The sequence below is a fragment of the Corvus cornix genome, chromosome 3, assembly GCF_000738735.6.
Source record: "Corvus cornix cornix isolate S_Up_H32 chromosome 3, ASM73873v5, whole genome shotgun sequence".
Classification (NCBI taxonomy): domain Eukaryota; kingdom Metazoa; phylum Chordata; class Aves; order Passeriformes; family Corvidae; genus Corvus; species Corvus cornix.
The window spans coordinates 13,823,955-13,848,112 of record NC_047056.1 but is presented as its reverse complement, the minus strand read 5'-3'; the positions used below and the strand labels follow the sequence as shown (position 1 = coordinate 13,848,112).

At 42.4% G+C, this 24,158-nt stretch overlaps 1 protein-coding gene across 1 annotated transcript in view; it reads right to left on the bottom strand.

The window, feature by feature from the left end:
- XDH (xanthine dehydrogenase) overlaps positions 1–24,158 on the bottom strand; it is a 48,529-nt gene that overhangs the window by 9,689 nt on the left and 14,682 nt on the right. Inside the window, exons 7-27 of the mRNA XM_010393502.4 lie at positions 23,191–23,259; positions 22,321–22,389; positions 21,778–21,864; positions 20,376–20,517; positions 19,701–19,793; positions 18,597–18,748; positions 17,677–17,770; positions 16,744–16,853; positions 13,794–13,978; positions 12,849–13,017; positions 12,320–12,409; positions 11,474–11,643; positions 8,930–9,053; positions 8,400–8,519; positions 6,767–6,863; positions 5,625–5,749; positions 4,773–4,906; positions 3,251–3,338; positions 2,531–2,617; positions 911–1,102; positions 289–434 (exon numbers count right to left, since the gene is read on the bottom strand). Of these exons, the coding sequence (XP_010391804.4) occupies positions 289–434; positions 911–1,102; positions 2,531–2,617; positions 3,251–3,338; positions 4,773–4,906; positions 5,625–5,749; positions 6,767–6,863; positions 8,400–8,519; positions 8,930–9,053; positions 11,474–11,643; positions 12,320–12,409; positions 12,849–13,017; positions 13,794–13,978; positions 16,744–16,853; positions 17,677–17,770; positions 18,597–18,748; positions 19,701–19,793; positions 20,376–20,517; positions 21,778–21,864; positions 22,321–22,389; positions 23,191–23,259 (2,543 nt within the window). The remainder of the gene's footprint in view (positions 1–288; positions 435–910; positions 1,103–2,530; positions 2,618–3,250; positions 3,339–4,772; positions 4,907–5,624; positions 5,750–6,766; positions 6,864–8,399; positions 8,520–8,929; positions 9,054–11,473; positions 11,644–12,319; positions 12,410–12,848; positions 13,018–13,793; positions 13,979–16,743; positions 16,854–17,676; positions 17,771–18,596; positions 18,749–19,700; positions 19,794–20,375; positions 20,518–21,777; positions 21,865–22,320; positions 22,390–23,190; positions 23,260–24,158) is intronic.

Genomic DNA, 24,158 nt, shown 5'->3' with positions numbered 1-24,158 from the left:
TGGTAGTCAGTCGTGTGAAAATCCTAGCTGGACTTAAGAGACTCCCTCTTCTTCGCTACATTTCACTTACAAAATCATGCCATGCTAGGTCTGATTCCGGCCTTATTTATGCTACCAGCTCACTGATAGAGTTTTCCTCAGACAGTGAGCATGAAGGGATTTCAAAAAGAGAAATTTTTAGAAGTCACTCTGCAAATAATAAGGTCTGACTTCACAGCACTTGAGTTGCTAAGAGAACTTCAGAAGTTGGTAGGCAGCAGGTGCACAAGACAGCTCCAGAGCACTCACTTGTTGAATTCTTCTATCAGTTTCTTCCTGGCATGATAGCTGGAGCTGGACAAACATTCATCCCAGCATCTTCGTAGAGTAAACCCCTCCAGCTTTTGGTTAAAATGAGTTGTGTCTCCTTCGTGATAGAGATTGAGCTTCCGCACCTTCCCAAAGAGACATAGAAAGGACAGGCCAAGTTTAATGCTTCGGGCAAGGAGGGATGAGATCTAAAGTGGGCTGGTTCCTAATTTACTTCTTTGCTCTTTCTACAGAGCAAAACAATTAACAAGCATATATCTTTTTATGGGAAAACAGGAACTAAGACATTAAGGCTGGGAGTTTTCAGAGATTGGGACTTACAGCACATTGTCAGTAAGATTAAGGTACCTAGTGCCTTTGGACTTTTTTTTTAATATCTATTCTTAAAGCAGATGTAATAAAATTGAGGCTACCAAGGAATTTAACTAAACAGAAGATAATCCATTCTGGACTTTATCTGTCACACAAGTTTGAGATCCTGCTAGGAGCTCAGCAAAAATGAAGCAGAAGTTCTTATGCTTAAAAATTTTGTATGGCTGATCCAGTTCTCAGAGCTTGTTCAAAGGCAGCACCAGCCTGGAAGGTGTCAGTGGGTCTGTACCTCCTCAGGTGGCAGGCCACACTTCTGAGCAAGATCGCTCATCCAGCACTCAGCAATCATCATTCCCTGGGGCCCTCCAAAGCCACGGAAGGCCGTGTTGGAAGGCAAGTTGGTCTTGCAAACAATGCCCACGCTGCTCACGTTGGGGATGTTGTAGGAGTTATCCAAGTGTAACAGGGCTCTGTCCATAACCTGGTGAAGAGAAGGAATGGAGGTGGACACATTTTACATGAACTGGATGTCAGACTTCTCACCAGTGCCAAAACCAGACTGGAAGCTCTGAAGCTAATTTACAACAATCAGCACTTTCTCTTGCACCCTGCAGGGCTGAAGTCAACACAGCTGGATGAGCACTGAAATGCAGCCAGAACTGCCTCCCACGTGCAGTGGAGTGTCAAGTGGTGTCCTCCTGAAGGACACGACAATAAGCACACTTCTCTGCTGACACTTACAGCTCTGGGACAGATTGAGCTTCAACGTCCTTTTTTGGCCCTGGGTTTATGTTGAGTCAAACAGTTACTAAATGCCATTACCTGTCTGGAAGAAACAGTTTTCTTTTCATTATATTGAGTAATCTGTTACTAGAAAAGAAATCTTGCTGGTATCAAGTGACTCAGCACTGGGCTATGGCAGTAAGGGCAATGATATGAAATAAAGATTTTCAATAACTACATCTGAACTGCAAGATTTGAGATCTTTGTCCACATTGGGAGAGGGCCAGAGTTTCTTTCTGGCTTGTATTTCCAGATTTCCCTTCCAGCAGCAGCACAGAGAGGGTGTTACGCACAACCCAACTTTATTTCAACATGAAGCACTTGCCAGTCCCCTGATTCAAACACAGTCAAAAAGACAATTACATAGATGTCCTTTCAGCCAGGCTCTCAGCTTATGCAAAGACACTTGCCTGCTGTTCTGCTCTGCCCAGCACCAGCCACACTGCCAGCATCAAATGTGGCTCTGGTAGAGAGCTCTTGCAGTTCTTTCCTCTTGAAACTGATCCATTTTTGCAGAGAATTATCAAAGACTCAGTGGACTGGAGAAAGTGAGCTAGAATGAACCTGAGTGACACTAGGCTATTGAGTTGGTCACCCACATGACAGCAAAGGAGAGTTTTCTACTCATCAGTGCAAAACTTCTTGAAGACAAACTCAGGACTCAGGTGCATTTTTTGTCCTCACTGCTTGTGAACACTGTTGGCTTCAGCCAGTCCTTAACAAGCTTGTTGATTTAGGCACTCTGCCCTGATCAGCCTATTGACTGGGATGCTTCTCCTTCCAAGGAACTATCTTTCCCCAGAGCTGGGGATCTATCAGTCATCTTGCATTGTGCAACTACTCTTCCATCACAGCCCTCTGTAATGAAAAGCAAACATTTTTGACACCTTTGCTCAATCTGAGTTATTACAGCATCCATAAAAATTATGTGGCACATGCCAAGGCAGGTCATTTGGCTCAGAGAGCATTTGTAGAAGCTCCAAAACCCCTTCAAAATCTGTTTTCAGTCATGTCAAAGAGCTGCATGTGCAAGCAATGCTGTAGGCAAAAGGTCTCTGAAGTCAGAGCAAAAGGTTGCACAGAAAAACACCTTCTGCTTAATCAGCCATCAGAAAATTTTACTTACGCCATGAGAGAGGTCTACAGAGTTGCCCCCATTGCTGTAGTATGACACCTCCAGACTCTTGATTTTCCCATTCTTCATGAAACCAACCTGTCAAGAGAGTCTCCTCAGTAATCAGTTTTCTACAAAATGTTCTGGTTTGTGCTTCCCTCCAAAAACTGAATGGATCTCATACAGGCAGAGAGGGCTGGCTGTCCCCAGTGCAGCACAGGACAGGCATAGCCAGCATCTGAGGGAGTTCCTCAGTAAAGGGTCCATGCATGTTTCAATCTTGCTCCAGAGAATTCTTCTAAATTAAGTGCTGGCCACTTATCATAGCCACAATTTCCTTAACAGGTTTTTGCTTTCAAAAGCAGCAGCAGTTGGATGGGGAGTGAAGCAGAAAGGAAGATAACAAAGCACATTGCTGTGTAAAGGATGCTTTAAAGGAATGGGGGAGCCTCTAAGAGCAATGGGATTGTCAACAGGAGCAAAGCCTTGGTTGCAAGGAAGGCAGAATTATTTATGCTGAGGTCACAGGAAAGGAACCCTGCAAGCCAAAATAACTTCTGCAGCACTTTAACAGGAAAAATGCTATAGTCCATCTGACCCGGCCCATTTGCAGTGGGGGAGATCAGCAGTGAAATGACCATAGCAGCAAGTTTTTAACAAAATCTTACTGCTCTCTGATGTCTCAGGGGACAACACTGAGACCAGATGTATTCTTCTCATGTGTGTGCATACCTTGTACCTCCCCAGGAAGGGGTGTCTCCCACCACTTATCAGCATGTCCTCATCTCGGTCCAGCATGCACCTCACTGCACGGCCAGTTCTGTTAAAGAGCACAGCTTTTTAGGCAAAGCCTGAAATGCACAACATGGTTCCTGCAGAACAAGACTCTTCTCTTTGTCTTTCCAGAGTGGCAATGGAGAGTTAAGGGTAAACTGCTTGGTTTATATGTCTTCCTCTTAAGAAAATGGCAAGACTGAGTAAAAAAAAAAAAAAATCTCCAAAGTTGGGACCTGTTTGTGAAAACTCTTGCAAAGAGTATTGTCTTTAAAAAAAAAAGATAATTTCTTCTAGAGACAGATGCTAATAACTGAGCGACTATTTCTCAAGGCACTCTTTTGGCTTTGAAAGAGAGGATGCCATAGGAATTATATAATAATGCAAAGTAAAGTACTAACTAGCCTTCAATTTGACCTTGGCTTTTATTTGCTTATTTATTAACCAAAGAGGAAAACAAGGGGGAGAGTAGGAGTTGCTCTTTTTTTCCTAACAATTTTGCTTTCCGCGTGCCTGTCTTCAGGTTGTACGAGTATCTAGGGAATGTCATAGATGTTATTTTGTAACCTCCAGGATGTCAAACAGTGGTTTGGCTGGCAGAGATAAAGAGAAGAAAAGAATGCAAATGCATTACTGATTAATTAGAGAAAACAGGTTGTTTGCTCAGAACAGAAAAAAAAATAAAGTCGATTTAGAAACAGAGCTTCATTTTGGCTGTTCTCTTCCAAAGGTATTGTATCAAACTGCTGCTGTGTTGCAAGATCCCTCTAGCACTGCCAGTAAGGGCAGTACTGGGCAGGGCAGGGTTACAGGCAGGGCAGAATTGTCATCTCAGAGGCCATGCTCACCCCAAACCTGCAGAGTTAAACATGAGCCCACAGCAAAACCCCAGAAACCAGAAGCACATTTCCAATCTGCTCTTCACAAATGGTTGCAGCCTAGGTTCTTTCCCTGAGTTTTTAGGGGTTTGAAAAGCATGGGTTCCAAGGCCTGCCACCCTTCCTAGGGAAAAATCCAATGAGGGAGTTTGCAGAAGAGCAGACAAATAATGGAGCAAGACTGGTGTAGCAGAGTTTTGAACAAGGAAAAGATTCTCATACCTCTATTAAACAAAACAATAAACATGGCTGGTGCTGGATCTTGAAATGGTTTGAGATGAAGTGAGGTGGAGAGGCAAATAATTTGAGATACAAGAGTTTTCAGAGAGCACCAAAGGAATAGAGTAAGGAGATTTTCCCCCTTTCCTATTAAAAGCTGACATTCCCACATAAACTTAGCCCCTCTGGGCAGGTTCAATCCCTCCTACCAGCTAAGAACCCTTTGAGAACACCTTCTTTGGGAAATTCCAAGCTTGCTGTAAGTTGTACAGTAAGAAAACATGGAGGGTATTGAAAGTGCTCCAGTGCAAATGGTGCTCCAGAAAGAGGCAGCCTGGGACAATCTGAAGGAAAAAATCCTTCTTCCCCACACCCAAACTTACTTGAAGGCTGCAACAGCCACTACAGATGTCAAAATAGTACTCCTAGTCTCTTTTCCTCCAAATCCTCCTCCCATTCTTTTCACTCGAACCACAACCCGATTTGAAGGCACTCCCAGAGCATTAGCAGCAAACTCCTAAAGAAAAACAAAACAGCAGAACATGTAGGGAGCTCAGCTGACGTTAAGAGCTAGATGCCAACACACTGCCTTCCTGAAACCATTGCAGCAGTGCAAATACTGGATTTGATGCAATTGGAGCCAGTAAGTCCAGCATTTGATCTCTGAGGGGAAGGCCAGCATTTGATCTCTGAGGGGAAAAGGCACAGTTCTGCAGCACACAGGGACAGAATCAGGAAAAGACTGACGCAAGATGAGGTTACCAAGACACAGGTCTCATTTAGCACAGGGTTTGATGTCCATACCACCCTTGCTGCATTGAGAGACCTTTGGACAGTCTTGGTGAGCCAGTAAGCAGGCCAAGGACACCCCATGGTGCCAGCAGCCTATCTCATGGAATGGGAGAGCTGGTGCACAGCCATTGGTTTCACCCCCTCTCTTTCTGATGTGTCATTCAAGCACCATGTCTCCTGAGCAGCTGGGATGCTCTCCAGAAAGGGCTAAGCCTGTTACTGCTGTTGACAAAGATGTGTTGCCAACAGAAATCTCTCTGAATCTCCTGGAAAGAGATTCAGGACTCCAGCAGGATGGATATGGACTTTACATCCCATACTCAACTCCAAGCCTGTGTGGTTTTTAACTGAAGAATAAAATAAGAGCAACTATAAAACAACCATTCATCTAGTCTGAAACTGAGAAACAATTGCCTTTTAGGCACCAGGTTAATGAGAAGTACCTGTGTCTTCATTGGGTTTTGGGTCGACACAAAGAGTTCCATCTCACCATCTTCTCCCTTTGGCACAGCCAAAGTACAGTGGGTTTCCAGGTAGAAATGCTCCTGACCACCAAGGTACATCTCTCCTAGAAAATTGAAAGAAATGCCCCATAGAAAGGGCATCCCTGGTATTATAAGTGGTATCCCATGACATGTTGTCTTCAATCTACTGCCTTTGTACATGTGTTAGGTGACAACCCTTTGCTTTGCCCAGCACTGGATATCACTAGCTCTAAAATGGACACTTCTGGTTCAACGTTTAAAAAACAACAAAAAATAAACTCAAAACAAAACAACAAAACACAATAAAAAATTCAGACATGCTTCCTTTCCACTTTCTAGAAATCTTCATTCCAAAACACAAGTGGCTGGCATTTCAAAAATCAGCCTGTACACCATGCCATTGATCCAGCATCCCTTAAGATGCAGTATTTGGTGTCTTTCAAGGCTACACTGGTAACAACACTGAGATAAGGAAAAAAAATAAATCAAGTGTAGTCTGAGTCGACAAAATACAAGGTTATAGACTTTGAAACAGGAGAACAAAAATAGAAACCCAAAAATGCCTTAAGATGATCCAACTGGGAATCAACTCTATCACTGCACGTGGCTCTTTCCCAGGACATCTTACCTGTCAGTGATGAGAGTACAATTTCCAGTCATGGTACACATAATTAAATGTCAGAATCAACCTCTGTTCTTGGTCTTGGCCCTGATCTGTTCATTGTGTCCCATTTTCCTAAGATACAGCCATACACCAGATTAAAGGAAATTGGCTGTCTATAAGATCTAGACCAGACTATGTCTGGATAGGGAAACATTTCAGGAAAAAAAAAAAAAAAAACCAAACCACTTTGTAGAATATTTGCTCAAGAAAAATGTGTCCTTTAATTGGAAAAGAGTGTTTTCTGGGGCACAGCTGGGAGCATCCAGGTCTGTTTGAAACAATAACATTTGTATACTGGCCTGAAACTTTATATGAGATTAATTTATTCCTGCAAGCCTTACTCTCAGTAGTGTATGCATTAAAAGGAGGCTGATAGCTTGACTTCTTTTGTCACAAACTATTCTATTTTAAAAGAATTATTAATGCTTATTCTCACCTTCCAAAATGTGATCAGATTCTTCAAATCCTTTCTTCACATCTCCCTTATTAATCCTCTTTATATGCTTAAAGAAGGATTGTTTCTCAATAGCTTCCTAGGAAACAGAATGACACAATGACATTTTTGTGTAAATGGAATGAAATCAAAACTTCCTCTGACTGAAGAAGAAATACCCAAGATAAAAAGCACAAGAACTTAGCAGACACTAACTAAGGGAATAGCCAAGAGACTTGACTAAAAGCAGTACAAAATAACTTTTGGCAACACAGCAATTTCACAACCAACACCATAATTGGACAATCTTAAGGTACTCCTTGTGACTCATTTTACATTGTGGACCCAGAACCTAAAGGCCTGTAGCCACCAGAGCTATAACTTATATTAACTCTTGTCTGTAGCCCATAAGGTGGGAGAAAGGAAAATAAGAAAAATGGGAGAAAAAGACACAAAGAGAAAATGAAATCTCTCAGATAAGAAGCACAGAAGTAGTTCACTTCTGAGCTAGTATACAATCATCTTTCTAAGGGAAGTTTTACAAAGGCATTTTCCTTTTGCCAAAACTGAAGCTTTCCATAATGAAAAAACCCCACAGAATGATCAAACAACAAAAACCAAAAAATCAGCACGTTTTTGGCTCCACTCTCATGTTCCCTGGTTGAACAAACAGCTAGAAGCCTCAGAAAAGGCAAAGGTCTCACACATTGTTTGTGAATCCACAAATCACACAAACAACCCAAAATCTCTGTCCTCAGATGACAGTACCAATGTCTCCATGAGACAGTGCACAGACTCTTTCTTCTTGCATGAATACAATTCACATTACAAAATACATGGTACAAAATACTGACTATTAAAAACATTTAATTAGAATCCCATGGTTCTAATTTATCCACTAAGAATGGCTTCATAGATTTTTCCTTCTCATTTCTAGATATGAATGCTGTGTAGATATTATTATTTGCTTTTACTGTCCCATAAGGAAATCTTGTCAACAAATTTTCTAATTAGAAAAAATAAAAAAGCATGAAATGATCACACATTGTTGACATTAATTTCTTCAGCTTTGAGAAAAGCCACTTAAAGACTGTGTCCATACAGTTCACAGTGGGGAGTGAACATCTGAAAATTAATTTCATCAGCTTAGAAACTTGACAAGTGGTCTGCAGAAATCTCAGAGGAGCAGTGCAGTGACAGAGCTAGAAAAGACATTTTCACACCTTATTATTGCTTGTTATAAATGAGAGAATGAAGAGGGAATGGATATCAGTGAAGCCAGCAGGGTCATACCAGACAACATTAAAAGCAAGTCTCTGTGGGTAAGAATGTAACTCACAGTAACCTTGTTCTTTTAAACAAATTTCTGCTGAGCACAATATATCTGCCTGAGTTTGGTTTATTTGTTTCAGCTTTAAATAGCACAGAAAAAGTTAATGTACTCTAAACCCGTAGGGCATCAAAGATGTGCCTTCTGTATATTAAAATACAAAATTATTCCTTCTCTCCATATCCTGTTGCACCCACAAACACAATCACAAACACAACATGGGGTTAAGTAACCACATGCGTGAGAACAGAACTAGACATCAGGGTGTCCCAAGCCAACTGCAGATGCAGACCTGAGCCATCTTACCTGAATTGTGACAATAGGTTTAAGTTCTTCATACTTAATCTTCACAGCTTTAGCTGCTCTCCTGGAATGTTCCTGTGTGTCTGCAAGGACTGCACCGATGATGTGACCCACGCAGGTGACCTACAGGCAAGATTACGACCCACCATCATTTGGGGTGCGTGTATGCAGTAACGAGAAACTCGTGATAATTCTCTTTGTCTATTCCTTTTATGCAGTTTTTCATCTGTTTGTTCAGACCAGTCTATTTAAAATCAGCCCAGGGAAAATAATCACAAGCAAATTTGGACAGCAGCTGAGTGAGTGAGCCTGTCCCAGGGGGCTGCAGCTTAGAGAAGAATCGTGGAGATAACACAGAGGAGAGGGGCACATGGCAAGGGGAACTGGGCCTTACTGAATTTGGCACCAAGATTTCTATTGACCCCGGTGCAGTTAGAATTATCTCTGCATAAAGCAGAGGGCTTGACTGGACAATATGAGAAATGTTATCTCCTGAGCAGCATGATTGAAGAAGGCTAGTTTTAGCTACATACCACATCCTTAGCAAAGACAGTCTCATCATTAGCGATGCCGGTGATGTTACTGCCAGGAACATCCTTGGCGGAGACAAAACACACAAACCCAGGGACACTCTGAGCTTCAGATGTGTCTACAGAACTACAGAAAGAAGGAGAGAGAGTGTTATTTCTCATTTTTTCTTTGTGTAAGTGATTATGAGATTCCAATACAAATTCAGGCCTGATTCCCTCAAGGCTGGCTATGCCACATGAATATCATGCGAGACCGTGACAGAAAGCGAAACATACTAGACTAAAATCATTTGGGATCTATATGAAAATGTTAATCCTGACTGTGAGACTGATCACCAGCCTGCTTCTTTGGACTATGTCATACATCTTTTCCCTAAGACACATCTGAACTTGATCCAGTTGCCACATCTACTAAAGATTCTTTGATGACAAGTTGGTGTTAGTGATGCTGTGCTTCCACTGTCTTCTTAGCTGCCATGATTTTTGCCATGAAGGCAAGAATTCCCTGTTTATTCATAAATATGAATTTTTAGTGCAGACATGTATCATCTGCCATGGGTGAGCCAGGGAGAAATTGAGGATTGATCACAAGGAAGCTTCAGGGTTTTTAAGAGGATGCAAAAGAAGCGATGCTCAAAAAGACAAAAACCTTCATGAAAGGCTTTCTTTGGTAATCAGCAAAAGAATTATCTAACCAAAATCCTTGTCTGCTTGAATCATATATAGATTTAAAACTCAGAGACAAAATAACTAAAAAAGGGCAATAATTTAATTTTTATACGGAGAAACTTAGTAAAAAATACATTACAAAAGACTTTTAGGTTCCTCTTGCAATATTCTGTACATTGGCTTTACAGAAACAGTTGTGAATAGAAGAGCTGTGGCTTTGATTTTGCTGACTGAATGATTTATTGCCTTCTGTAAATCGCTGCAATTTTTTCAGCAACTTGTTTAGATTCCTGAAACTTTGATATAAACTGTGCCTGAAAGCAGCTGTTACTGCATGCCAGTGAGCCACAGACTTTTTTAAAAAGGCGTTACATATATGAATGCACTTTCCCACATGAACCCTTAGACAGCAGGAACTCAAAATGCTATTTTTCTTTGGAAAGTTCTCTTTCCTGTGTTTCTGCAGCAGTAGCTCACAAACAACCCCCTAACACTTTCCCTTAGTTACAAATGCAGAGGCAGATGATGTCTGATTTACACTTGGTGCTCAAAATCTAACACAGATGAGGTAGAAGTTTTCAGATTCAATATTTTGACTGCCAAAATCATTGAGATACTTTTGCCCCCTGATTAAATATTCTACTACTTCCTCTACAGAATATTAGAGGGTCCCAGCCTGAAATATCTGTACACAACGCAAATGCATGAGAATGTGTACAGAAACCTCTAGAAAACACTGCATGTTGTGGTCACAAGCATGGACGTGATGCTTTCTCTATCTCCCCATCTGCCCTGATGGTAGCAACAACACTTAAGTGTCTGCATTGCACATTGCAACACCTGAAAATTAACTATGATGACAGAGCAGTTTCTTTCATAACCTGGGAGCCAACTACTACATCCTTGCATCCATGACTATCATGCTGCCCATGCCACAATGGGAAACCTCTGGACAGGAAGCCTAACTAGGCAGGAAATATTGCCTAAGGAATGAACAGCACATTGCAAGGCTGCTGAGGATGACACGAGCCCGTGCAACACAGAGTGTCCCACATCAAAGCAGCTGAGGGCAGATGAGAGCTTGCAGAGACACCACCATGTAAACAAAATTAGGGATTGTGGGGGCAGTCAGTCCTGCAATATGACAGCATTAAAATTCATATGAGAATGTAGATGGCATTACCTGCAGGACTGTGTTTTTGGAGTTGGTTAGTCACTATTGTTATTAATTAGGTACCAGTCATGCTCTGCATGGATGTTTTCTGAGACAGCTGCACGTCCAAATGCTGACCTGTCCACCTTGCTACAGCCTAACACAAGCAGGGCTACACCTCGTAGCTGAAGCCAATTCACAAATTACTTTTGTGCAGAGGGGTTTGACCACAGCCAGTGCAGGCAAGCACCATGCAAGGCAAAACCCAGTGCACACAGCTGACTCACCAGCAGGAGTGCTGGTAGAACTGCATCTTACAACCTAATTTTTCAGGCAGACAGAAAGAGAATCTTCAAGCTGCATGCTCTGGTTAGTGATTAAAATGACATCTCCTTAGCCACTGTGGTGCTCTCCTACCCTGCTCCTTTTTAGTCCTGCATGCCTGAGTATAAGAGATGGGAAATGCAGAAAGTTTGCCTAGGCTGAGGGCTTTTGTGCTTCAGCAGAGCCCAAAGTTTGGTGTTAATTCTCTCATATTCCCACTGACGCAGACTTGCAAGGCAGCTGTCACACACACTGCTCGCCTCCATGTAACAATGTGCAAGGAACTGCAGTTCCCACCTAAGCAAAAACCTTTCCCTCACCCACACCCTGACAGATTGGTGTTTTCTAAGCCACCAGGCACCGGATGCTTCCAACATCTGAAAGTCAGAAGCGACACTTACAGGATCTTAGCGTGGGCCTTGGTGCTGGTCACCAGCGTTAGGTACAGCTCGTTCTCGTAGTGAGGGATGTCATCGCAGTACACAGCTTCTCCACTGGCTTGTTTGGCTGCTGAAACGTGCACCAGAGGCCGGCCCACCATGTCTTCCACGGCCTGCCCCTTGGGCACTTCCTGGAGTAAAACACAGGGCTGACTACTACTGGCTTGGGTGGAAGGGGATGGAAGCATTGATGAGAGAGCAAAAGGCACTGTGAGACATTCTAGTGAATGGGGAATGGGATGGGGGCTCAGTCCTGTGGGAAAGGAAGGTAAACAAGATGCCACGAGATGCAGCTACACAGAGGGGAGCTGTAGGGAATGAAGTGAAAGGAGTTTGGGTTTTGAAATTGCTGTGGAAGAGAAGGGTTTGATTTCACAGCTTGCATAAGAAGGTTCAAGTTCTGAAACTGGATTCTACTCTCCATGCTGAAGAGAACGGGTCACTAACAGAGAATTAAGAAAGAAGATACATCCTGAATCTGCAGCCTGAGAGGTGCCAAGAAAGGCAGGCTGTGACTGGGGAAAGCTGAAGGGGAATTTCAGTTTGGATACAGAGCTGGCTACAGGAGGAAAAGCAATTTTTATAAAGCTGTCAGCAACAGTCTTGGGCAATGGTAGGAAAGAATAGTATCCTAAAGTGAGGAAAGGACTGAGACCCAAATACAAGCTTCACACATGGCATTTTATAAGTTTATGTGATGACCATACTGAGGGAGAAAAGAAGATAAGAAGCACAGTTTGAGCTACAGAAAAGCCTGCATCTATGCCATGCTGACACTGCTACTTACTTGGGAAAGTTTCTACTTACTTGGAAGAGCTGGGCATTTGCAATGGGATCTTTGTGAAACAGCTCTGTAGCACTGATGTAGTTTGAAGGGACAGGCTCACACATATTTTTCTGCCAAAGACATATTAAAGAAAATCACCTTCCCTTCTTCTCACATTCCCTAGCAGCTCAGAATATTCTCCATTCTCCATCTTCCACTTAAGGTAATCCATAATCTACTGAGTTAAAGGCAAACGAGGCTCAGGCTCCGTGCCAAGCATAACCACAGAGCCACAGGACCACTTGTAATGCAGCAAATGGGAGAAGTCCAGGAATCATCCTGTGAACCCACAGAGCAACACCCTTCCACCACAAGGTGAGGGTGCCACAAGGAAGCAAGTGGGAAGATACAAAACTCACTGTTACACAAGCAGTAGAGTAGCTCTGGCAGCTATTGCAGCATGGATCAGGTGTGACTCTGCTCAAATCTGAACCCTCCCTGTGCCTTCCCCACCAAGGCAGCACAAAGAGGTTCTCCTTCCCCAAATCTGCCTTCCCAAGGAGCACTCACAGTGCCACTCTTGCTCAGTTTCTGAAGGACTGTCAGGTAGAACTTGAAGAAGAAGCTGAGGGTGAGTGTGCGTCGGAAATCCACCATCCCACCAGGCGCAGAAGGAGACAGATCCATCTCACCCGACAGTAAGCGGCAGGCATCCTGCAGCAGCTTCTCATTCCAGTCTCTGCAAGGGAGCAAAGGTGACACAGAGCCCTTGTTCAGACCTAAATTCACCAGGGGAGACTAACTCTTCTGACACAGAATCATGGAATATGCTGAGTTGGAAGGGGCCCATCAGGATCATCGAGTCCAGCTTCTGGCCTTGCACAGAACAAACACCCCAAGGGTCACACCATGTGCCTGAGAGCGTTGTCCAAAGGCTTCCTGAACTCTCTCAGGCTTGGTGCTGTGACCAGTGCCCTGGGGAGCCTGTTCCAGTGCCCAGCCACCCTCTGGGTGAAGAACCTTTTTCTAATATCCAAACTAAACCTCCCCTGACACAGCTTCATGCTGTTCCCACAAGCTCTCAAGCAACAGCCATCAGTTCTATCTGTTCTTAGCACGTGTGTGCTTTGCTCTCATCTTGGGCTCATGGTATCCCTCCTAAAGATGTGGCAAAGCTAAGATATTATAAAAGCACTGATTTTTCCGGCCAGTTTAAAATGAACCCAGTTTTGCAGGTCATGCATGCATCTAGCTTCTGTCCAGTCCAATAGATGAGACAATTGGCAAGAAAATGGCTCTCTGAATGAGAAAATGACATGGATCTTTGAGGGTAAGGAATACTGGAGGAAGCAAGGCATTACACAAAACACACTGCTGCAGAAGCATAACTATACTTCTTCCCCTTTCTCCTTTAACTTTTAAAGAGGATTTAGGATATTTTAGATATTTAAAATGCTCCTGTAAAAATCAGCACAGTTCCATTAGACAGTCTTTTTATCACAGAAAAACTCCTACCTGCCAGTGAGTTCCTTGCAAGTTTTTAGAGCCAGGACAGTGGTAGGAGCCATTCCTCCATAGCTTAGTTTTATCTCCTCCACTCGGCTTGTGCCGTCTTGGAACAGGACTCTCATCCCACAAGTCACAATAGCAATGTCATCCTCACGACGGGAAGCCTGCTTGAAAGCTGACAAATATTCACCCTGGAAGACAGGAAAATATTTCTTTATTCTCTACCTTGGCATGCTTTGGCGTATAAATGTGGACAAGCTGTTAACCTATCTCTACATGAACGAGCTATTCCAGGGAACAGTATCTGGTTGATTCACTGTGCAGGGCCAAGCAGGACATGTTTGTTGAGTCAGTACTGTTTATTTTCACATAATTCAATGATTAATTCTAATGTATCAGTTCAGTATCAGTTATTAGCCAACCTAGGACTGGGGGGGGAAGAAGCTTTGACAGAGATCTGCTCATACCTGTCACATTTTTCCATATCTCAAGAGGAAGAACCAAGACAGTTTGATTGTACATAAACAAAATTACAGTTTCTCAGCAAGTTTTTCTTCCTCCCAGGCTGCTAAGCTGGAAGTCTCATCAGTAAAACCCATATCCTAAACCCCTTCCCTTCAGAATTCTTTGAAATCTGCAAGAACTGAAATCAATAATCACAAATATCACTCAGTTCTAGAGTAGACCAGACAAATTAATAAAAACAGAAAAATTCAATCTGTTAACTGCAAATAGAATTCTCAGTTACTATCCTGGCCTCCACAGAGAGAGGAAATTCTTGTAAATGCACCAGCTACTACAGCACAAAAAACTCAGCAGCTCTCCTATGAAGAGTGGCAGTAAATATGAGATTAACACTCTACCAGGACACACGTGTAACAGCATCACCCTGGAGTCACAGCATGGTCAGTCCTCTTGCCTGTACTGCAGGTTAGGACAAATTGCTGTTCAGGCACCCTGCAGACTAAGAGAGGAATCAGATCTGATGTCCTTGCACTGCCCTTCTGGAGAGTTTTCTGACAAGTTTCTTCTCTAATAGCTCAGCCAAGTGACTGCACACAGAACAGCAGTCTGCTCCATTAATTGCTTCTAATCTGAAGTGGACAGCAATTCTTTCATTATTGGATAGAACAATTTCTCTTCTGTTGACAATGAGAACAGTTTCACAAGAGGCCCCTTTTGTGCATCAAGGACTTGTTACTGCAGATATAACTGAAGGGTGTGCTTCATTTCCTAAATTCAAATAATTACTCAGCAGCCAGCAGACAATAGCAGAGGAGCATCAACAGCATCCTTCCAGTGAGGACATTCTGCCACTCTGCTTGTTAAAACAATTAGCTTTCAAAGAGGAGAAAAAGCAGCCTCCTCTCTTACTGCGTAATCAAGAGATTTCCAATAATGTGATTGCAACAAGACGACAATATTTGCCTTCTCTCCTCACAAGACACCTTAATTTTCTTGATTCAGAGTTCTGTGGGAGGAAAGGCACTCACAACCTTTCCTCACTAGGAGTGTATGTAAGTGAACCATCCCATCAGCTGCCATGCCTACCTGGGTCTCTTGGTAAAAAACAGAGCATGTTAATTCTTTCTGTTGTTCGGCCAGTCTTACCCTTGGTGTGACAAGTTACATGAATGCAAGGCATAACATCAGTCTCAAACAAAGATAAACCAAAAAATTCTATCTAGCTGTGTGCTGACACAGCCCTGCTTCCATTCATGAGGAAATCACAGTTGCAGAAAACTTTGCCTGCCACATGCCAGCACCTTCAGACTTGCCCTGAAGAACTTCAGCCTTCCTACTTGTGAGCAAAGATCAGCCAAGAAACCATGAAGTTGAGAGTTCAAAAGTTGTTTTAGTTTTTCAGATCAATGAGCTGCATATAACCTAGGGCTGAAGCCACTGCCCCTGCTTGTAAGCATTTGTTTGGTTTGTGAAATTGCCATGTGACTGTCACATGGATGGAGGAATACGGTGTTTTCCATTGGCAGCCTCAAGTGTGTTTCTCATTTTGGCAAAAAGCGATGCTTTTATCACAAGACCAAAGAAGGATCACTCAGAAATAGATGGAAAACACCCTAAATAAAATAATTTTTTCCCTTAGTAGTTAAATAGAAAAATTTGAGAGGATAGACAAGGCATTTATTAGTTCTGTCCCATAATAAAATTGTATTTCAGGTAAATCTGTGTTTTCCATTTATAAAGAAAATGTGTCGCTATACTGCAAATCCTTGCATCTTATGACTTGGGGCCACAAGCCCTAAGAAGGCAAATACCTTCACAAGCATAAAATTACAGTCTGATGTTCTCAGCCTTAAAGGAAAAAGAAGGGTTTTACTTCTTAGACACTCTGTTATGGTTTATGCTGCTACAGCAGAGTAGCACTCATTGCTCTGTTCGAAGCAGGTTTTGCAGCCTCATTTGAAGTTGCACGCCCTAATTGTCAGTCCCTGTGGTTTATATCTTGCAAGACAAAATGCAGAAACTGAGCTTCCCTTTTACCCATATGGACTTTTCCCCATTTCTTTTCCTGTTTCAGCTCACAGAAATTAAGCAGGAATCTTTGGCACATTAACGTCACTCTACATCAGGAGCTGCTAAAATCTTTTCTGTGCTACTTCTTCTGAACTTCTACCTCTGGGAACATCACTTTGATACTTTTCATCATTACCAAATGCACTCAAAAAGCTTCAGATAATAAAGTGAAATTTGTCTTTCTTGCACTAGAAAAATTCTTGGGCTTGCCATACTTTATCATAGAGCCCTGCTCTCCTTGCTTGTCAAAAATAGCGTGCTGCTAGATTTTCTCCAAATAATTCACTTGCTTCCTGGTCCACTTGGGACTACATAAGCATTTGGAGGTCAGTCAGGAAAAAGGTGCCTAACTTTGAAAACAACACTCAAATAACAGCATTTTAGCTCCACAGACAGTGAAGTTTTTTTCTTACAAGCTTACCTTCCTGCTGTAGGGTATTTCAACAGAGAGAAGTATTTCTTCAGGCTTAACTATTGTCTTTCTGTACCCGGTGAAAAACTTCTCATCCATCGTGACAGTCCTTTTGCCCTCTATAGAGCAAAGAGACATCAATGGTGAATAAATGAAGAATGGCAATAATATGTGTGAAAATATGTGTGAAAAAGCCTTCAACCTACACAAATCACTCTTCATATGATATCTGATTTCATTTTTCCACAAATTTTCCTTTTTCACCAAATCAGGAAGAACTTCTCAGATTTACTTTGGTATTTATGGAATCTATGGCAGCCTCTGCCTATATATTAAATTTTCTCTGCACAGGAACTGATTAAAGAGACCTCCTTCCTTCTTTATCTGATTAAATCTGAGCTTCCAGGTGAGCCAGTTTCCAACAGTCCAATGAAATTGCCCTTTTTCTCCTTTCCATGGCCTACACACAAACCAGCACTCAGTTCAGTGATCAGATGGTCCACTTACTTCAAGGATCCTATTTTAAAAAATTATTCCTAAGAATAAATAACAACTCAGATGCTTGGCTTTCTTCATAGATAAACATAATATGCTTCAGTCTTTATCTGAACAAACCAGAAGGACTAAAGTACAATAGTGACATGCCTATTTCATGCCTATTCTTTTTCATTAATACACATCTTCAACCAGCTCTTCACAAGGACATATCTGTAAGTACATAGGCAGTACCAGATATTCAATCTGGCAAAGAAGTTCAAAACTCTTTAGCAAGCCAACCTTTGACCTAGCTTTAGGACTTTAGCCTCAAAAAGGGTAAAAACACCGAAGACTCAGACTAATAATGTTAATTTCCACTTTCAAGTTCTGGCCTGACCTAACAACCCATGGCAGAGGACTCTGACTATCCCACTCCCCTCAGTGCCACAGGGAAATGTAACTTACCTTTTGATATCAAAGTAAGTTTGCTTCCACTTGCCATTAACACAGGATTTAAGTCAGAAATTGGGCTTGCTGTCATTATGTTCCCACCAATAGCCTAGAGTGAAAATAATGCACCAGATAAATATTAAAAATCTAAGCAATTTTTGGCCTTTAATTAATTGGGAAAACCTAAAGCCCACAAAATCAGTTGCTGTCTCAGACAATATTAACATTTGCCTGAAACAGATTTAGAACAGTGTTTGGTTAATGCATCAAGACTATCTTATGCTCTAACCTTGTACGCACAACCATACCAAAATTCAATGACTGTAGCTGCCATTAAGGGAATATCCATCATAGTATAAAGGGTCTTTTCAGTACCAGTCAGGAACCCAAGGTTTTTGGCTCCAATACAGATGTATGGCACAATGTCTCATGAAACTAAAGTTCTTGTTTGGTAGGTTGATTTAACTGCTTGATTGATATTTTTTTCTTAGAGTACACGGAGTTTGAACACACCTTCCCCTTTAAAACTAGAGGAAAATTTGCCAGATCTGATACATTAACACTATGACTGCCCTAGTTGTCATGGCAATAATACACACATCTGCTTCTTTGAAGTTTGTCCAGCACTCTAAATACCTTTTTTGTTAAATTAGTCAAATCTCACAATAGCTTCCCCCACTCGGTGATAACAGCAATGGAAGACCTGGTCGACTGCCATGTTTCCCTTGCTTGCTGGATGTGTGACATCAGTGCAGCACAGACATCAGCTGAGACCCCACCAGTTTCTGGGGTTGATTTTTGTGTGCTGGTTTCTTTCCCAAGGTTTGCAAATGCTCTCATGTGAGAAGCACAGGGCACACCAGCACGGCACGAGGCAGGGCAGCTCCTCAGACTGAGCTTTCAACTACAGCCCCTGGGGCTCCCGAGTCACTTACAGCAACATTCCTGATCTGTGGCCCTGCAAACCACCGCAGCTGTTCCAGGACAGCCTGGAAGACCTCTGTTTTGTATGGAGGAAGGTCTGCCACCGCTTTTCTCATCACCTCCTCTACTGACTTCAGGGTACAGGCAGCGCCGAAGGTGACCCCTGTAAACAAACAAAGGAAAAGAATTGTTGTTCTCCAAAATGTTGAGGTACAGAAGGATGGTTACAACTGTGTCTGCAAAGCCTAGATGCCACTGAGTTTAACTCGACCTTCTGTTATATCAGACTATTTAGAATGCACTGCCTGTAAACATCACATCCTCTGAACAAAATTCACCTTTAAGCCACAGCTCATGCTGATGCTGTCTCCCACCTGACAGTAACCCATCACCCTTTTGCATCAGTGTATTATTAACAATATTCGCCTCCTATAGGTATTAGTTTGTCCTTTGGGAAGCAAACTCCAACTCCTTTTCAGTTTCCACACTTCAAAAACCATACCAGACATTGGGCCTACATTGTCCTAGGTACTTCTATTTGTAAGGTTGACCCATTTCCATCACAAAGCTAAAGGAAATGGAATCATAGAATTGTTAAGGTTGGAAAAGACCTCCAAGATCACTGAGTCCAGCCTCTGCTGAACACCACCACATCAGCTAAACCATAGCACTAAAAGCCACATCCAGTCATTTCTCGAACACTTCCAGGGTTGGTGACCCCACCGCCTCCATGGGCAGCCCATTCCAATCCTAAACCATGCTTTCAGTGAAGAAATTCTTCCTGATGTCAATCTGAACATCCCCTGGCACAGCTTGAGGCCATTTCCTCTTGTCCTGTAACTGGTTACCTGGGAGAAGTGATTGACCCCCACCTTCCTACAACCTCCTTTTAGGTAGTTGTAGAGAGTGATAAGGCCACCCCTGAGCCTCCATTTCTCCAGGCTAAACATCCCCAGCTCACCTTTTTTACATGTCACTCACTGGATTTCCTGCATGGGAAAGTTATAATGCATGCAGAAAGCAATCTTTAGTCTGGGGATTTTCCTTCACACCCTCTTTATTATTCCATGGAGTCCCCACTCACCTCGCAGGTGTTCTGCCTCTTTTTTGCTCACCTGTTTCCGTGTGCTGAACAGCATTCATTTCAGGGATCCATGCTGGTGCTATTATCACTGGATACAGCAGGTTCTTTAACCTCATCTCGATACCTTAAGGAAAAGATGCTGTTTGGTACTTGTATAACATGGCTACTCTTGTACATAACATCTTCAGGAAAGAAAAATTAATACAATGAACTCTACAACACTTAGGAATTATTTCATTAACTAATTGCTCAGGACAACAGAATTACTAAATATGTCTGAACTTTCCTCCTCAGCACTTATGTTTGCAGGACTATCTATTTGGTGCGAGAAGACAGTAAGATTTCAAGTCTTGAGAGTTTGCTCACTGAAGTCCTTCAAAATGCAGCTTTCACGACTGAATTCAATTGATTATGGGGATATTTTATGCTGTGTCACTCCCCTTTTCTCAAAATTCCACAAAATAGCACAAAGGCTCAGGGATCTGGATTAGCCTTTTTTACACCTGACACAGCAAAGAATGAGGAAAAACATTCACTGTGAGATTAATCTACCTGAGAAGAAAATCTGTTCCTACATGCAACCTGAAAAATAAATAGCTTTTTAACAGCAATGACATGAAAGAGGTTTACATTTGCAGTGTTCTCACAAAATACTTAATGGAAGGTTTTCCAACTGTTCATAATAAGTATCAGCTCTTTCTCTTACCCACTTCTGTGTTCCCCACAACGAGTTTGGCATTGGGGTACTGGGATTTGAGAGACACCAGTTCATTGAGAGTTGTGGGCTGGATCCACATCACACGCTCGCCTTTGAAACACATCTGCTTCTGCTGCTTGTTACTCTGAGTCTGCAGAAGGGAATTCAGATAGAGCTCAGCCTCTACATGGAGCCAAGAATCCCTGCTCACATGCTGCCCATGCCTGTGCCACACTGGGCTCCATCTCAGCTGAGTTACTGATAGGGAGGCTGGGATATCCACACTTGTTGGCAGTTTGCCATTCCCCATCCTTCTGCTAGCAGTGATGAAAGTCTTTCATGCTGACAAAAGTTCTCCCTTCCTGATACTGCCAGGTGCATCCTGCTGCCACATCTCCCTAGCAAGATCTGTGCCAGCAGGATCCATCTGACCAAGGTTCTGGCTGATGCCCATGGCTTCAGTTGCTTCAATGGGTTTTCCATTCTCATCTCAATCCAAAAATGTCAGTCTTTAGCACTGATGAATTGCAATTACCTGGTAGGCCAGGTTCTGATTCCCTTTTTAACTACTTCATCCCGTGACTGAAGAAAATGTGAGATCAACCCTTGGGCAGGAGAACATCTTGGAGAAGAAACAGAGGAGCCCTATCTCAAGCTGAATATATCTCATGCTATGGTCTAAGAGAACCTACTCATGCTGAAGCTCATGACACATTTGAGCTGGATACAGCAGCGGAACTAATGACTGAATTTCAGTTGTTGTTAAGTGTGAAGGAAGCTGTAAATGCGTCATGTGCTGGATTAGATTCCTCGCTGGGACACATTGCTTAGGGGGAAGGATCCCCAGGAAAGACAGGAATGAAACATGGAGAGAAACTAATCTCATCTAACTTTTAATGTCACTGTGAGCCAACCAACTTTTACTCCTGCTATGGTGAGAGAAGTGTTTTGAAAAGTCAACTATTTGGGATGTATTCAGCTACATCCTGTAGTTCCTACTTCTCTTCCTACACTATAAAGGGAACACAGGGAGACAAGCTCAGATATATCCATATTTGATGTAGAAGTTCCCATCTGACCTAGTAAATTGACATTTGGATTTTAGCAACTGTTCCACCCCCAGACAGGCAGTGACTGGAAAGGAAGGCAACCCAAGAGCAGAGGCACATATGGTGAGAACCAGAGAGGAAAGCCAGACAGCTGGAGCAGGCACCTGGCCTGCATATTTCTTTTAAACCACCCTGGCTGAAACACCTTCTGTTTTATAAAACAGGGAAGGGTTCATGCCCATGCATTTTCTTTTATTAGCAGCCATTTTTGCCCTGTCATTTCCTCAGGACAGAGTCACTCAAACCTTGTACAGAACAACAAAGCCAACAAATCACTGCTATTTCTTTTTGAATGAACTTACCATTAACTCTGGTGGGAAGATTGGCTCCTGTGTGGGATCCAGTGGCTGGAACTCAGAAGAATTGAACAGGCTGGAGGATGTCATTGTCTGTGACAGAGAAAATGCAAATGGCTAGTGACTGAGGAGAAAGCTCTCCACATACAACCATAACTCATTCCTCTTTCTACTCAAATCCCTGTTACTATTTCATAGAGCAAAACATGGCAAACACAGCAAAATGATGCCACCTGATTCAGCATGTAAGGTTCTTCAGTCATATTTTTCTGATTCCCCTGCTTGTCTTGTCAGAAGCCTCAACCCTGAACACACTAATATGTTTTTGTCAATCAAAAGTGTCATTCCTTTCACAGTGGCATGTTAAATTATGTCAAAGATACCTTTTCTGACGTATGCTCTTCTGACCATAAAATATAAACTAGTCTAAACTGCTTTGCACAAATATTGTTAAAATAAAAACACTGGGCTTGGGCATACAAGAAGTCAGATCTAAGATTTTAAAGCATCAGAAATAAAGAAAAATCTAATAGTTGAGAGGCACCTTACCACACTGTCTTCTTTTCCATTCATGCAGCAGCCTGGACCATTGGCTTTTCCTCCACAGCAGCCCCCATTCTGAAGAAGAAACAAGCACACTTCAGCTATTCTAAACAAAGTCAGAACATTGCAACTTTCACAGAATATAGTCCTTCCCTTTTATCAATCCCTGAACTTCATAAATTTGCAGTCCTCTTTTTCATTAATAAACTGCTTGAATGAAAGGACTCCAAGCAGTCTGAATTGCTGGAATATTCCATACAACACTAGATGCTTCCTAAAAAAGAATCCACAGAAATTTCCTGGAAATTTCTGGTAATGGATTTCATTATATTCTGTGTTTCCTAAATTCATTTTATATTCGCACTACCTTATGCACCAATTTCTTCTTTCCATCCCTTCATTTGTTTTTTACCTAGACTGGTACATACAATGTGATTAACTTTTTTCCCTCCAGATATTCCAAAAGGTTCCAAACGTACAGTTTTGGAACAGAGAGGAAATTACTTCACCATTGGACAGCAAAGTTTGGGGAAGATCATAGTGGGGAATTCAGATCTGTTTTCACAGACAGATGCATCACTTCAATGCACCAGAAGCTGGTAACACACTGCTTACAGCTGTCACCGTGCTATTTCACGGGAGGGTTGCACCTTGCAGACTCAGAAGGAACATCACTGTTTTAAAACCCATCTCATGATGGCCATCCATGCTAAACAGGACATACACAGAACCAGCATTTTCCAAGAGACAGACACTGAAAACAGCTCAGAGAGTTCTGAATGTCTGCACCACAGCAGAGCCAGAGAGGTGGCTAATACATCAAAGCTCCAATGCTATATTGAAAATCGAGGTTATGGGTTTTAACATTCAGCTTACCATGGTATTTTCCCTCCCACTACGACAGCATCCAGTGCCATTGGCAACACTACCACAGCAATTCACATCCTGTGGGAACAAAAACTGTACTGAGAAAAAAAGTGCAGACTCCAAGGAAACAAAGTAGGCTTGATCCCCTTTTGAGAGAAATTGATCCCACATTAATTACATCCAAAGCAGAAGTGGGAGATGAAAGGTGCCAGGCAAGTAGGTGTTTCTCTTGCAATATCCTGCAGTGTGATGACAAGGTCATGCCCACTCTACTGGTAAACCTCTTACTCTGCTTTGGAGCTATTCTGACCATTCAACCAGTACCTCTGGAGCTGTGAGGAGATACCCAGAGAAGACTGAAAGGGACAAGCACATACAATACCACCAGGCAGATCATCTGCCTTCATTTTCAATCTGACTCCTATTAGTTTCATTTCTTGAAATGCTCTTTTACTGGGAGAAGCAGGAAATAGCAGTTGCCTATTCACATTCCACCTGCTAATCACAATTTTGTTGATCTCTACTAAAGCTCAACAGAAACCACTGTATGTGCTATGTAGAGTCCCTTCCTCTCCTGGCATCTCTTTTTGAGGCTGAGGTGCACTCAGTGCTCCCCTGTCTGGAAGTCAGATTGCCACAGATGTGAACCTTGTTCCATTTCTCTGAATCTTCTCCTATTCTGCTATACCCTGTTAGAGATGAGAGAAGAACTCCACAGAGTACTCAAGTGCAGGAAGAGCCATGGCAATGTTTTCTGTTTTGTCCTCTACCCTTTGAAATGTTGTTCTCACTGCCAGTGAGCACTGAGCTGATGTTTCCATGGACCTGCCTCCCAGACCTCCAAGATCACCTTCCCGCATGGAAACTTGTCTGTTCACAGCCTACATTTTAAATGTGAAATGACTGCCTTTCACTCCATAAGTTGCTTTGCATGTATTTGCCCTGAATTTTGTATCCATTTCTATTCTCCAGTCTCT